Source organism: Gadus chalcogrammus, chromosome 14 (genome assembly GCF_026213295.1).
Source record: "Gadus chalcogrammus isolate NIFS_2021 chromosome 14, NIFS_Gcha_1.0, whole genome shotgun sequence".
NCBI lineage: Eukaryota > Metazoa > Chordata > Actinopteri > Gadiformes > Gadidae > Gadus > Gadus chalcogrammus.
This window is the reverse complement of record NC_079425.1, coordinates 11,460,694-11,474,211: the sequence shown is the minus strand read 5'-3', so window position 1 is coordinate 11,474,211 and position 13,518 is coordinate 11,460,694. Positions and strand designations below refer to the sequence as shown.

The 13,518-nt window shown below is 39.9% G+C and overlaps 1 protein-coding gene across 3 annotated transcripts; it reads left to right on the top strand.

Annotated features, from left to right (window-relative positions):
* On the top strand, positions 1 to 13,453 carry LOC130403588 (myosin-binding protein C, cardiac-type-like). Of its 3 annotated transcripts, XM_056608002.1 has the most exons (14): positions 1 to 109; positions 2,311 to 2,580; positions 3,924 to 4,118; positions 4,443 to 4,517; positions 4,714 to 4,862; positions 4,950 to 5,067; positions 5,251 to 5,299; positions 6,337 to 6,369; positions 7,434 to 7,493; positions 8,492 to 8,655; positions 8,743 to 9,056; positions 9,274 to 9,398; positions 10,048 to 10,153; positions 13,142 to 13,453. In XM_056608002.1, exons 1-11 carry the CDS (start codon positions 85 to 87, stop codon positions 8,916 to 8,918), a joined length of 1,314 nt encoding a protein of 437 aa, XP_056463977.1. In that variant the 5' UTR covers positions 1 to 84; the 3' UTR covers positions 8,919 to 9,056; positions 9,274 to 9,398; positions 10,048 to 10,153; positions 13,142 to 13,453. The 3 variants fall into 3 exon arrangements, with proteins under 3 accessions (XP_056463977.1, XP_056463978.1, XP_056463980.1); XM_056608003.1 differs by lacking the exon at positions 6,337 to 6,369 and having other exon boundaries at positions 13,142 to 13,452; XM_056608005.1 differs by lacking the exons at positions 8,743 to 9,056; positions 9,274 to 9,398; positions 10,048 to 10,153; positions 13,142 to 13,453 and having other exon boundaries at positions 7,605 to 8,585.
* Positions 13,454 to 13,518: the final 65 nt, after the last annotated feature.

The window sequence follows — 13,518 nt, the reverse complement described above, 5'->3', positions numbered from 1 at the left end:
CCTTACTATTAAAGCCGTAGGAATGAGTGAGGCAGACGACTCTAGAAGCAGAGGCACTCTGTGAAGGGGAAGTCAACTCTGAGGATGCCAGAGCCAACCAAAAAAGCAGGTAAGTGTTGATTATCTTCTGCGGGTTTGAAAACAGGGTCTATGTTTGGGTTTTTTAAAGTTCTGTTTACTTTGTTGAGTTTCATAACAATTTATTTTTACGGATTTCTTTATGGATTTTGACTATATCGTCTATCATCATGTTGATTGTGAGTTGGGATATAGGCCTACACAATGTCAATGATCTAAATAACATGATGTCATTCAACATATGAATGCTGCTTTAATCTGTTATAGACATGAGAAACCAAGAGGAAGGCTGTTAAGGATGATAGAATATAATTGCTTCCATATTCATTTATTCCTAAAACAGCCTGCAGTCAAAATATTTGGATTTCAATATATTTAATTTGATAATGTATAATTGATTTGTTCTAAACAGTTTACAAAAAAAATAAGTCTTATTTAGATAATTAGGATTGATAACACATTGATTGAAATTAATAAATATAAAATATTACCTTTTTACTTTTTTGAGTCTAGGTTATATACCAAAGATTTAGATAACGGTGCTAATTTTAGAGTTCAAATAATTCACATGACCACATTCAGACACATAATGTTGAAATTATAGAATTCAACCATCAATATTTTCATGTTTGTCAATAAACAATACAATAACAAGGAAGGTGATCACATCACTATGTGATTCATCTTAAAATAATCCCAAGCATCTCTTGAACTCAGACACCTTCCATAAGTCCGGCCAGAGCCTCAAGTGGAACACATTGCTTGGTTGTACATAGTTTCCAGCATGTCTACATGTAAACAATGTAGCCCAATAGCATTCCAATGGAACAAAATACTTTCATCACTTTTTTGTTATTTCCCCGCTTGTGGAAATGCATCGTGTTGGTCGAGTGTGAAAGGGATCGGATGACAGGGTCCAACACCGGTAGTCACTTCATTTGCGCTAAGACCTTCACCATTCAGTTGTTACTAAACAATTATGACCTGCTTAAACAAGCTTAACATTATAAATCCTACATTTCCATCAACGTTGTATGCTTATATAGTATTATATATTGTAGAATACTGAATTATCAGATTTTGTCATGGTCAAAAAAGACTTGCCAGCTTATGATCCACTGTATCACAATGTTTTACACAGAGAGGATACGGCCACAGTAACTATTAGGTTGGTAGAGGCCGGTCTAATTCTAAAACCAAAATGACCACAATTGACATAACTTAAAAGGATTTTTACGAAATGATCATCTAAAAGATAACCGGCAATCTGAATCAAATAGCATAATGATGAATGAAGATGATCAAGAGAGGATAAAGATATATGAAAGGCTTCAAGGCGGCAGCCACATCATTCTTGTCAGTCTTCCAGAGTCAGAAAATAGATCCTCCTAATCCGCCCTGTGGTGGTACCTGTGTCTCTCATCTGCTCCACACATGTAACATGCTGCACCCACAGAGGCCTACTGTAAGCCTGCACACATGCTACATCAGACTTTACACTTGTCCCATGGGGGGTTGTAGTCACGTAAACTGCCCCGTCTGTGGCCTCTCAGCATTACTGTCATATTTAGGATAGGATCGTATGACTTTTACTGACGAGGATCGGATTTCCATTGTTCGAACCTGAAAATTCCGTCTTTTACAATACGGCTTGGTGTGACAACATCTTACATATACTTTGGACAACAGCTGAGTAAAAGGTGGTTTTATACACCTGTTATCAGTTCTAATAATATCCTGACAACGGACACCTTGTCTCTCTTGTCATTCATGGGTTTCTTTATCCATATACATATATTTAGCACTCACATGTTTGAGGGTTGCTTTGAGGCTTAGTTATGTGTTCAGTGACAACGCAACAGTTTTGTTGAATTAACCAAGCTGACATGTTTGTTTGGAGTCAGATGTTTAATTGATGTTTCGCTGAAACACTGTGATACAATGAATAATCTCTGTGAAACAATGGGTCTATAGGAATTTGTCTATATCAATATATGCATTGTAAGTTCAGCACAGTTTAGGATAAACATGTTAAGCTTTTATCTTTCTGTGTTTAATGTTCTGTAATAACTGAATGAATAGTTTCAATAAGAATTTAATTTGCTGACACTATTATTTTCCATGTACCTGAGATGTCAGACGATGTCAAACAAACAAAGACATTTAAATAAATAAACAAAATAAATCCATGTAAAAACCTGAATTATGTTGCCCACCACTCCCACGCTGTAGTCTCTGCCTTTGTCAAGAAGCCAAAGGGTCAGGAGGCAGAAGAGGGCTCCTGTGTGGTGTTTGAGGCGGAGACAGAGAAGCACAACGCTAAAGTCAAATGGCAGTGCGGCGCAAAGGACATAGACAACAGCAAGACACACGTAATCGCTGCAGACGGAAACAAACACTCCTTCACCATACCAGCCGTCACCAAGGGAGATGCCAATGTCTATGCGGTGATTGCTGGGGGGTCGAAGGTGAAGTTCGAGCTGAAAGTTATAGCAAAGCCAGGTGGGAATCTTTGATGTTGCAGGTGTTTCTATTTTGAGAGCAGCACTTACTGACCAGAGCACTTTGTAAGCGGAACAAAGCACAAAGCACAAAGCAAGCATGGGCACTCAAATGTATTTATGTACTGTATTTGATGTGTTGTTATTGCTTCACTCTAACCCACTTCTACACAGTTGGGATGTCTAGCATTGCATAGTGTGATCAAGTATGTGGACACGTTTGTTCTTTATGGGCGCATTGGCCATGTTGGCTTCACACACGGTCACATTTTCCCAAGCAATCCCTTTTTCTTATCAAAATATCTAAGCCGTGTATGCAAGCAAATAAAGTGACACTTATTCACACGCTACCAACCACTCAGTGCAAAGTATAACCATCCTGTGTGCTTATCGAGAAACCTCAAAGCGCAGCGAGAACAGATCTGTGAAAAAAGCGAAAACCAGAGAGCAAGAGAGACATCTCATAAAGGATCTAAGGACAGGGTTGGTTTGATAGGCCCACCACCACAGTGTGACGGTGTATCGTTCGTAGCCCTTTGTGTGACCTTGGTCCGAAGTATGGCAGATTATTTTCTCATGAGTAACCACCACTTCACTGTGCCCCGGATAGGCCGGAGAGCAGACACCTGATAACACATGGAAACTCAGCCTGATAAAAACACAAATACACACCGTGATAGAGTAGAGAAAATATGCCAAAGGATATTTGAGCTCCTCCGTCACAAGATTATGAAGTATCTTGAATAGATTACGCAGGTGTTTGTCTTGGACCTCAACGAGTGATAGCCTGCCGTTCTGTGTGTTTATTGAGACTGCAGACTGAGACTGGGGGGAATGGGAGTTTAACACGTGTGTCTATTTTGCATAAAAATACATTATAGGTGCTGTAGGTAAGATGTAAGAGCTGTAATGTGAGCGTTGAGTGAAAGAAATACCATAGCCATCTGTCAGCTGTTTATGAGTGAAATGCACTGTGAGAATATCTCTTGTGGATGACTGCAGCTGCCTCTGTATGGGACAATTACAATTTTAGACCGCCCCAAGTGAATTACAGACCAATCAGGGGATCTCTTCTCTGAGCGGTTCATCCATCATTCCCTGTCAATCAGATTCGCCCACACAGCGTAATCATCCCAAGGGCGGAGAAAGCAGGGTTCTTTTGGAATGCTTATTTTGTTTAAAGGATGTTAATGTATTTTCAACTCTCAAATCGTACCTACAGCACCTTTAAGATCAACTAACAATTGAAGTATTCCTCACTCCCTGTATTTCCCACCTATCTTCGGAAATGAAACCTATATTTTACTTGCCTTGTCTAATGATGTTGCGTGTCTTGTGGGACAGGCGATGGGGTACCGGACACCCAGAAGCCCCCGGCTACAGCTGACGTCCCGGGGGATACGGCAGCAACTGGGACCCCGGCAGGAGAGGGGGAACCGAGCACTGGTCCGGTCCCTGCACCGGCAGACCCCCCTGCACCTGCATCGGCAGAGCCCCCGGCAACGGCAGACCCCCCGGCCCCGGCTGCACCCACCGAGGGTGGGCCGCAGCGCACATGCCACTCGACAACATCATTCATTCATTCATTCATTCATTCATTCATTCATTCATTCACAAAGAAGATAGAGGAAATAAACCTATTTTTCTTATTGTTTTCTAATATTGCAATCTGGTTATCCTAAAGAAATTTTCTTTCAAATCTTTCTTTCACCAATACTCAATCAATACATATTTAAGTCATTTACGCTATGCCCGGACATTCTGTAATGAATCATTGTTGGATAACAAGATCTTCCTGACATCCTTTCAAGGGAATTCATGTTCCTATGATATTAACATTGAATGTTTTCTGAAACTTGACAGATGCTCAGCCCGACACCAGACAGGATCTGACTGGTCTGTTCACAGAGAAACCGCAGAGTGGAGAAGTTACCGTTGGTAAGACAGTAGTATAAGTAGAAAACGGTAAATTATAAATAAAGATTATATTTATCGGTAGGTGTGGAACTATAAGGAACTTTTTTTTTTGATAAATTGCATAAAAATATGAATTGTATATATTCATAGTTGACTTATTAATTTGACTGTGCAGATGGGCTTGACAATTTTGGTAAAGGATGTTTACTTCATGCAGGTAAGACCATCACGTTTGTGGCCAAGGTGCACCTTGGCACGCTGTTGAAGAAACCAGCTGTCAAATGGTTTAAGGGGAAGTGGATGGACCTCGCGAGCAAGTGTGGGAAACACCTGCAGCTTAAGGAGACGTATGATCGGAAAACCCAGGTATTATTCCGTGCAGTGAACTTATAATATATCAAAAATCGAATGACAGAGACTATTTTGTCTATGGAGTGCGTTTCTTTGTTTTAGATCCATACCTTTGAGATGCAAATTGTAGAGGCCAAGCCCAACTTTGCAGGGGCTTACAGATGTGAGGTGTCATCCAGGGATAAGTTCGACAGCTGTAATTTTGATCTGATCGTACACGGTAGGCCTACCTTTGACTTGACCAGGTTTCATGTCATCATGATTTATTGTTTGTTTCAAAAATCAAAATCAATACCATGTTTCAATACAACTCAGATGTATCTGGGAACAATACAAAAATGCTATTTGTGATCTTTTATCAAAATATAAATTATTTTGAAGATATATTTTTAATGCATTTCAGAGGCCTGTGCTGTTGAAGGCTTTGACATCAGGGCAGCTTTTAGACGCACGTAAGTTTATTTTTCTTCATTATCTTTTTAATTACTTTTGAATCAACACTTCAAAACCGTACAGGTTAGAAGGTCACTGTTAAGAGGCAAAAATATTGCATTTGATAAAAAAGATTTAGAACTTTGCCCACAAGTTTTTCGATATTATAAATTATGTTGATTGAGTCAATACAATTACTTCCACTAATTTAGCCTAAACTTCCAATGCTTATTGGGGTCATTGTATGGGAGCCTTTTAGATCAGTAGAAACCTTACTTTTTTAGCTTAATGTGTGCTCTTTGTAAGTTAAAGATGCTGTGGACTAAAAATAATTGTAAGATATCGCTTTGGAATAACTGCAACTTTTAAGCATTGATTAAGCAGTAGTAATGGTGAATACCAATTTTTTTAAGCATTGTTCATACATGAATATGCATTAGTAAGCTATTCATAATCAGTTTGTTTTAGAATTTTGTTTGAGCTTATCTAAAGTGAGGAATATCTATGCATACTACCAAAAGTAAAATCTTGATTGATCAATTCAGGTAGTTAGAAAGCATTAGTTAGGCCAGCTCATCTAAAGGGAGGACTATCTATGCCTTACTTAGCATTTATAAATTACATTTGAAGGTTGGAAATGCCTTAAGCATCATTGCAGCAGTATTATCAACTAAAAAGGAGTCACGAATTGCAGAATTATTGTTCATAAAGCAAAAATTATTAATATGATAAAAAATGAAGAACTTTTCCCATCAGTATTTCAATATTATACATAATATTGTTTGCAGAGTTAAAGTTGCTAATTTATAAATTTACACTATTTTCTCATTATCTTATTTATAATTGATATGCATTGTTTACTATTGATTATTTTTCAGGAACAAGGCTTTAGAAATGCTGAGTTCAGTATGAATTCAAAATTTACTTCTTTATTCATACCAAGTAGCAATTATTCTAAAGCGCTGCGGATGGTAGTACTGGTGGTACCGTGTGACCTAGTTGCAGTTGACCTATTACTGCATTGTGAATGGTAAGTAACTATGGAAATGCTTATCAGGAGTGAAGCGAAGAGAAGTGGAACTTCATCAAGGTAAAAATGGGGTTTGTTGCAACAGTGGAGCTCTCATACCCAAACACTGGAAAACGCTGCTGACGCAAAAGGAAAAGAGATTTCAGTTCCTGCTTTTTCCGTGTCATCTTCTTCAATCCTTCATTGGAGTCAAACAGAAACAGTGTTTGGATTGATGGAGCCTCTTACCTGCTGATTTTTGGGAAGAGACAATAGAAGATCAACAGAAGTGTTAGTAGCTAGTTTTAAAATCCATAAAGACAAATGGTACGATATTTTGTGTCCAACCTCAGCACAATCTGATTTGTGGCATTTGTTTGTTCAAGATTGAATAAGGTTGGCCTCTATTAATCGTAACGGGGTGTCAATTTTGCCATTGTATATGGCTTTTGTTATGGGAAAAATAATGTTAACAATGACTAGGGTACCTCACCTCTCCCTGGTCTTCTGCTGTGTCTGAACCCAAAACAGCAGAGTAAGCTGCACAAAACGTGCCCTGGAAGAGTGAGTGTTGGCCTTTGTTTTTTGTCTACTCCTCCCCCCACCCTCCTGGAGTTTTCAATGTGATAAGATTACAGCCCTCCCACATAGAAAGTAGTCCAGTTGTGGCGCATCGTAACATTAGCACTCCCAGGTCTGATCTTGATTGCCTGCCCAGATCACAGACAGGAGATTAACTAATTATCACAATAATGTCCTTGCCTTTATCTTTCATCCCAGTGATCTGAGTGGAGCAGACGTTTCACACTGGGATTGAAACCAGGTGCAGTCTTTAACCTTGAGAGTTGTTGTTTGGCTCTCATTTGGAGGAGGATGTTGTTGCTGCTTTTGCCAGGAATAAACAGGAAGCAACATTCTAGCAAATCAGACCCACAAGTTTGTTTGATCTACACAAATGTTTTTATTTGTACATTTTACGAAACTACAATGTACAAATGTATTTGGATAGAAATCACAAAATTGAAAATAATCTAAAGCCTTGGTCTTCTTTTTCGTGAATGGAAATCTATGCTTGTGTACGGGTAACAGCCCATTGTATGTGTGTAAAAGGCCTTTGGGTTCATTCTGCTGCTGTGTGTCTACAGTAGCATTGATGGGAAAGAGGATTCGGGGGAGCTGGACTTCAGCGGCTTGCTCAAGAAGAGGTAAGTAGTTCAGAAGTATAGGATCAGTATATGTACATGTGTACTAAATGTTCTCCCGTTATGAATCGCAATCTCTTTTTTTCTCTCTCTATGTATCTTGGAACTCTCCAGAGAGTAAGCTTGTGCTCTTTTTATTAACACACTGGAGTTCATGTTTCTGGCACAATATTAAAGTGACAGCATGCTTTTCAATTTTGAATTGCCAGAACATGGCATCAATATTTACAGATGGCATGATCTTGCAGGATTATACACCGGCACCTTCCTAACCCCAACTAGAATTAACAATATCATTATACATTCTTTTTTATATTGTTAAGACAATTGTAACATTGTCTTTTATTTAACTCTACCATAATATTTGCACAACTCTTTATACCAAATGGCTGTTAGGTATAAACGCCATTTGGTATTTTTACCGCTTGAATTGACTCCACTTGAATCTACCACAATACATTTATTATCTAGCCGCAACCGGTCGTGGGTATTTTTCTATTTTACATCAATCACAAATTATTTAAATTCACTGGTGTGTGTGACACACCATAAATTTTTTTTATATCGCAACTTGTAATTTTTGCTTGATTTGTCTATTTTTCATTTACAATCTGTAACTATTGACCACTAGATTTCTAATATGTTGCTGTGTTGCTGCAAAAGCTTTTGAAATTATCTTGGTTGTTGTGCTTTGTCCTAATCTGTCTGGTTTGTTTTTTACCATAACTGCTATTTGGCTTTGGCTTCTGCAGCAGTTTTGTAAAACCGTTGAAAGGGTAAGGAAACGCTAAAACTATCGTCATGATGCCTTGTTCTTATGTCTTTGTGGCTGGGCTATCTTACAACAGAGCAACTACTTTTAACTAATTTGATGCAGCTGTAATGATATTGTATCCATACAATCTCTGTGCTACATGCATTTTTAATGCTGGCAAGTTGCTTAATAATGTCGTCCTGTAGGGGCTTGAACAATGAATTAACGAATGCAATGCGTATCCCAGGGCTACGCAGACGAACGCAGGGCCTGATGTGGATGTCTGGGAGATTCTCAAGAAGGCCCCTGTAACAGATTATGAGAAGATTGCCTTCCAGCACGGCATCACAGACCTGCGGGGCATGCTCAAGAGACTGAAAAAGATGAAGAAAGAAGAGAAGAAAAGTGAAGGTTGGTACTGGAGTTGTATGGAATGACCTTTAACTTTCATCAAAAAAATATATAGACGTAAGGAATTTAATTCTGTTGATATTTTAGCCTTCAACAAGAAGCTGGATCCTGCCTACCAAATAGAGAAGGGCCATAAAATTAAGTTAGCCATTGAAGTGACTGATACAAACGCCTTGGTGAAGTGGATGAAGAATGGACAGGAGATTCAGCCCACTGGAAGGTCTGCTCACATTCAATTAAAAAAGATGGAAACAACTAAATAATAACTATGCTCAAAGTATGAGTAATGTTTTGTTCCCTTCCCCTCTTGTCTCTCCTATCCTATGATTTCGCCTCACAATTCTCCTCCTTCCTAAAATTGTTGGACTTGCTTCATTGCCATTCGATTACATCACCAGCAAGTAAGTATTCACATGGTCAATGATTGATTTAGCCAAGCCTTGTTTCGCTGTTTCCAAAGTGTTATAAAATTAATTTTCCATCGCCTGAGAACGGGTAGCAAATAGTCTGAAACAAATTAAAACACAATAGAGAATATATGATAGCTCTACAATATATGTTATCATTGTATGACGTATTACGGTCTGAAATAAAAATCTGTTCCTGTGAACTGTGGAGGTACATCTTCGAGAGCGTTGGCAACATGCGCTACCTCACCATCAACCACTGTTCCCTGGCTGACGACGCAGCCTACACCTGCGTGGTGGGAGAGGAGAAGTGCACCACTGAGCTTTTCGTCAAAGGTACATCCTCTAAACATTGAGCAAAACTAGACAGGATCCACTGAAACACCTGGCTACAAATGTTAACCTTTAGGTGTTGGCCAAGCTATAACTCTATATGAAGGGCCATGGTCAAGGTGTCTTATCTTGACTAGCTAGTCTACTACCTGTGCCCAGGTACGTAAAAGCATAGATGTAGATACATAGAAGTTGCGTATATGGCGTTGACTGCTTTAACGCTGTATTTGAGAGGCCTAGACTTGCCTGTAAACAAATACAAGTTCATAGGTTAGCTCCTGTTTTTCTGGATCTAAAGCACTAAAATCGTAACATTTCTCTAATGATTTAAATGAGTCATTGTAGTATGTGAATGAATTTAATTAATGTTAAATTAACGTACCTTTATTGTAAAGTGAAGTGCTTTTAATCGCAGCTCCCCCGTTTACATGTATTTGTTAACAGGCTATTCTTTGCCTCTCCAATATGGCGTCCACGTTGACGTACGTACTACGTTCCAAAGGGGTCTATGTATAGGCCTATATGTCGATGCATAAGTAGCAGGCCCATGATTAGTGTTATGAGTGGCCCCTGGGTTGGTTCTACAATGACCCCTTCCATTTCTGAGGAGGTAGAACATGCTGAAGTGTCTGGCTGTGTTTGATGCGTCCAGAGCCTCCCGTAACCATCGTGAAGGACCTGGAAGATCAGATGGTGATGGTGGGAGAGAGGGTGGAGCTGGAGTGTGAGGTGTCCGAGGAGGGAGCTCCTGTCAAGTGGTGAGGAATGGCTCCGCTACATCCTGATATTTAACGAGCAAACCTCATACTATGCTTTCGATCTGTGAAAGGGTGGCCACATGTTTTAACGCCAGTGACCCACTGGATGAACTTTTGTTCTCGGACCCAGGTTTAACATAGGCCTACTCATTACATTTTCGTAATAATTATCAAAAACATGCTTGGACGATTAATATTTTCCAAAATAAATCAATACTTTTAGACTGAAGACATCATCAAATGAATGATGATCAAGTGAAACAGAGGAGAAAGGAATGTGAATTAAAACAATAGGATAGCCATCCGGCGAGCCACTCAGTCCCGTGCTTGGGTCCAGACACACTGTGTGACCACCACTACTCTGGGATGAAGGACCCGCGATGACGGAATAATGATTCAGGGCCTTATTGTGCATTAAATAATCTTCCCAGGTATGACACATATAACGCCAGCCCTGTGTTTGTAAAATGAGATTCCCTTGCTGCCAAAAGGTAGTTTGAAAAAGCCAAGCATTAAAACACAGCTTAGTGGTGTGTGTCTATACAGCAGCTGTGGACTATTAATAGATTTATATCATTAATGCAACTCGTATAACACAAGCTTATCAATGGTATGAAATCATACTGGAAGCATTACTTACACACAAGATATAGTTAGACAGCATGTGTGGAGAATAAAGGAAAAGCAGGGTTAGGGTTAGTGCCATGTCTCTTTTCAAGAAAGCTTTGGTACATCTTTAATAGCAATTAACTAACTGTTTCGGCTGGGATTATAACACTATGAGCTTTTAACAAATGTGTTTTGGGCTGAGAGACCCGTGGTAACTTTGTCATACTTTTTTAGTACCGTCCTTGTATATGAACGTTATATTGAGCAAAGTGCTATATGGAATGGGCTGCACACCATGAGTTTATACCTAAAGTGTCAGAGGAGTTTAACCTTCACTCGGCCGTGGACATCAAAATAATCTCCTGCTCAAATGGAGCTTCACCATCCACAAAGATCGTTGCGTTATGCTAAAGGTGCAAAGAAGTTAAACTTTCTTTTGGACATCGCTGCCAAGAGAGATCTCTACTCGTCATACTTCCTAAAGTTCCTAACTTTCTCCCTGAAGTTGCGGCCCAGAGGGATATCTACTCCTCATACATACTAAAAGGTGTAAAAAAGCTTAAAGGAGACATATTATGGCGTTTTCACAACTAGTAACCATAGTATTTGAGTTCCGGAAAACATGTTTTTGAAGCTGTTTGCTGGAAATAGCTTTTAGGAAAAAAAAATCTTGCCTACCACTCTTCCTCTGTTTCAGTCCATTCAGAATGCACTGTTTCTGGTGTCTGTAGCTTAAATGCAAATGGGCTGCAGCTGCCCATTGACCAATGAGCTGTCAGACCAGTGGCGTAACATCATGGTGATTTTCCCCGGTGCAACTATTTCTTTTGTGCCCCTGGACAGGACTTCCGAGCGGGGGGGGGTAAATATCGACGGTTGCACTGTCGATATTAACACCACTGTGTCAGACTGAACCACAGCATGGAAAAGAGATTGTTGCCGTTTGCGGACTCCTGGAGCTCTATATCTATATAATATAATATAATAATAATAATATGATATATGGGTATTTATATAATATTATATCTAATATCACGGCCAAAAGCTATGTGCGCCTCGGATGATATTATGAATCATAAAGACTGCGTCTGATGTCCGGAGCTTCCAAACTGCCGCCGAGCTCCCCGCGCCGGAGCTGCCGCAGTCCGACCGCAGTCCGGCCGCCGTCAAAGCCGTCCGGCCGCCGTCAAAGCCGTCCGGCCATTTCCGAAGCTTCGGCGGCAGTCCGGCAGCTCCGGTGGTGTACTCCGGGAGCTGAACTGCCACCGAAGCTTTCCGGCTGCTCCGGAAAGTCTGGCCTGGGTAGATCGGCGGCAGTCCGGCAGCTCAGCACCGGGAGTACAATCCCTTTCTTCTCCATGTCTCCTTCTCCGGACTGCCGCCACAGAGAAAGGGATTGTACTCCCGGAGCTGAGCTGCCACGAGTTCCCCCCGCCGGAGCTGCTCGTCCGCTGGGCCACAAAATCCTAGCTATGCTCTGATTGGAGGGGAGTGGGGAAGTGGGAGGTAATATTCAACTGTGCCTCCTACCTACGTAGGAGGGGGCGCCAAAACTGACTCGTTCGTTTGGTAACTGTAGGTGGGGTACTTTCAGAAATGCATAACTCACTCAAAAAAATCATGTACATACTTTTTTCAAAGTTTGTCTGCGTGTGGGAGCACCAGAGACCCAAAACAACACCCCAAATCCCAGGAAAAGTGTTGTTTTCATAATATGTTCCCTTTAACTATCTCCCTGACGCCGCTGCCCAGAAAGGGCTCTAATTGTCATACTAAAAGGTTTAAAGATGCTTAACCTTATCTCGGATGCCGCTGCCCAGAAAGAGCTCAACACACACCTCGTCGTCATTGTCCCGCAGACAATGACGTTTTGGAAATGTTTTCTCTGAATGACTTTAATGGTTTTAAAAGTCTTATTTTAGTTACAGTGATGAAATGGCAGAGATCACTATGTTGAGGATCATATAAGACCAGTTACCACGAAATAATATATATATCAGAAAGATAGAAAGACTGAGCTATGAAACTAGGCACATTTAGGCCTACATTCATTTTATCTTTTTGTTATTCCTTTTACTTTTTAAGTGTTTGGTTCCAAATATAAAGATACATATATTATATATACAGCTGAACTTTTGTAAACAACCAAAGGTGTTCTCTCTGAGGTCCAACTGCTGAACTCTATCCGTCATACCCAATTAAAAGCACCTTGGCAGGGTGATATAGATATATACAGACACTTATCCAGTATGTCTAGATCTAGATGTCTATATCTAGATATAGACACATATATATATACAAAGATATATACCTCCAGTGATCATTAAAGTTATATATATACACACATATTCAATCGTTGATTTGTTTTTGTTTCTATAGGGAGAAAGATGGCGTGGAACTGACAAGAGACGAGTCATTCAAGTATCGCTTTAAGAAGGACGGCCTGAAACACATACTGATCATAAACGAGGCTACGAAAGAAGACTGCGGCCACTACAGAGTCAAGACCAACGGAGGAGAGTCAGTAGCAGAACTAATGGTGCAGGGTAGGTATTTGTGGATAATTATTAACATTGAAGCACATAATTCAACTAGAAAAGGCATTCACAAATATATTACAAAGATAATCTAAAATTAGAAATTGTGGAGAATTAATTTTTTTATTGAACAGTTTTTATTATTTGAAGATAAGCCATACTAAGTCACATATTCAAATGCACCAGGCACTGGTTATTCTGGTGGCCATGGTGATTACA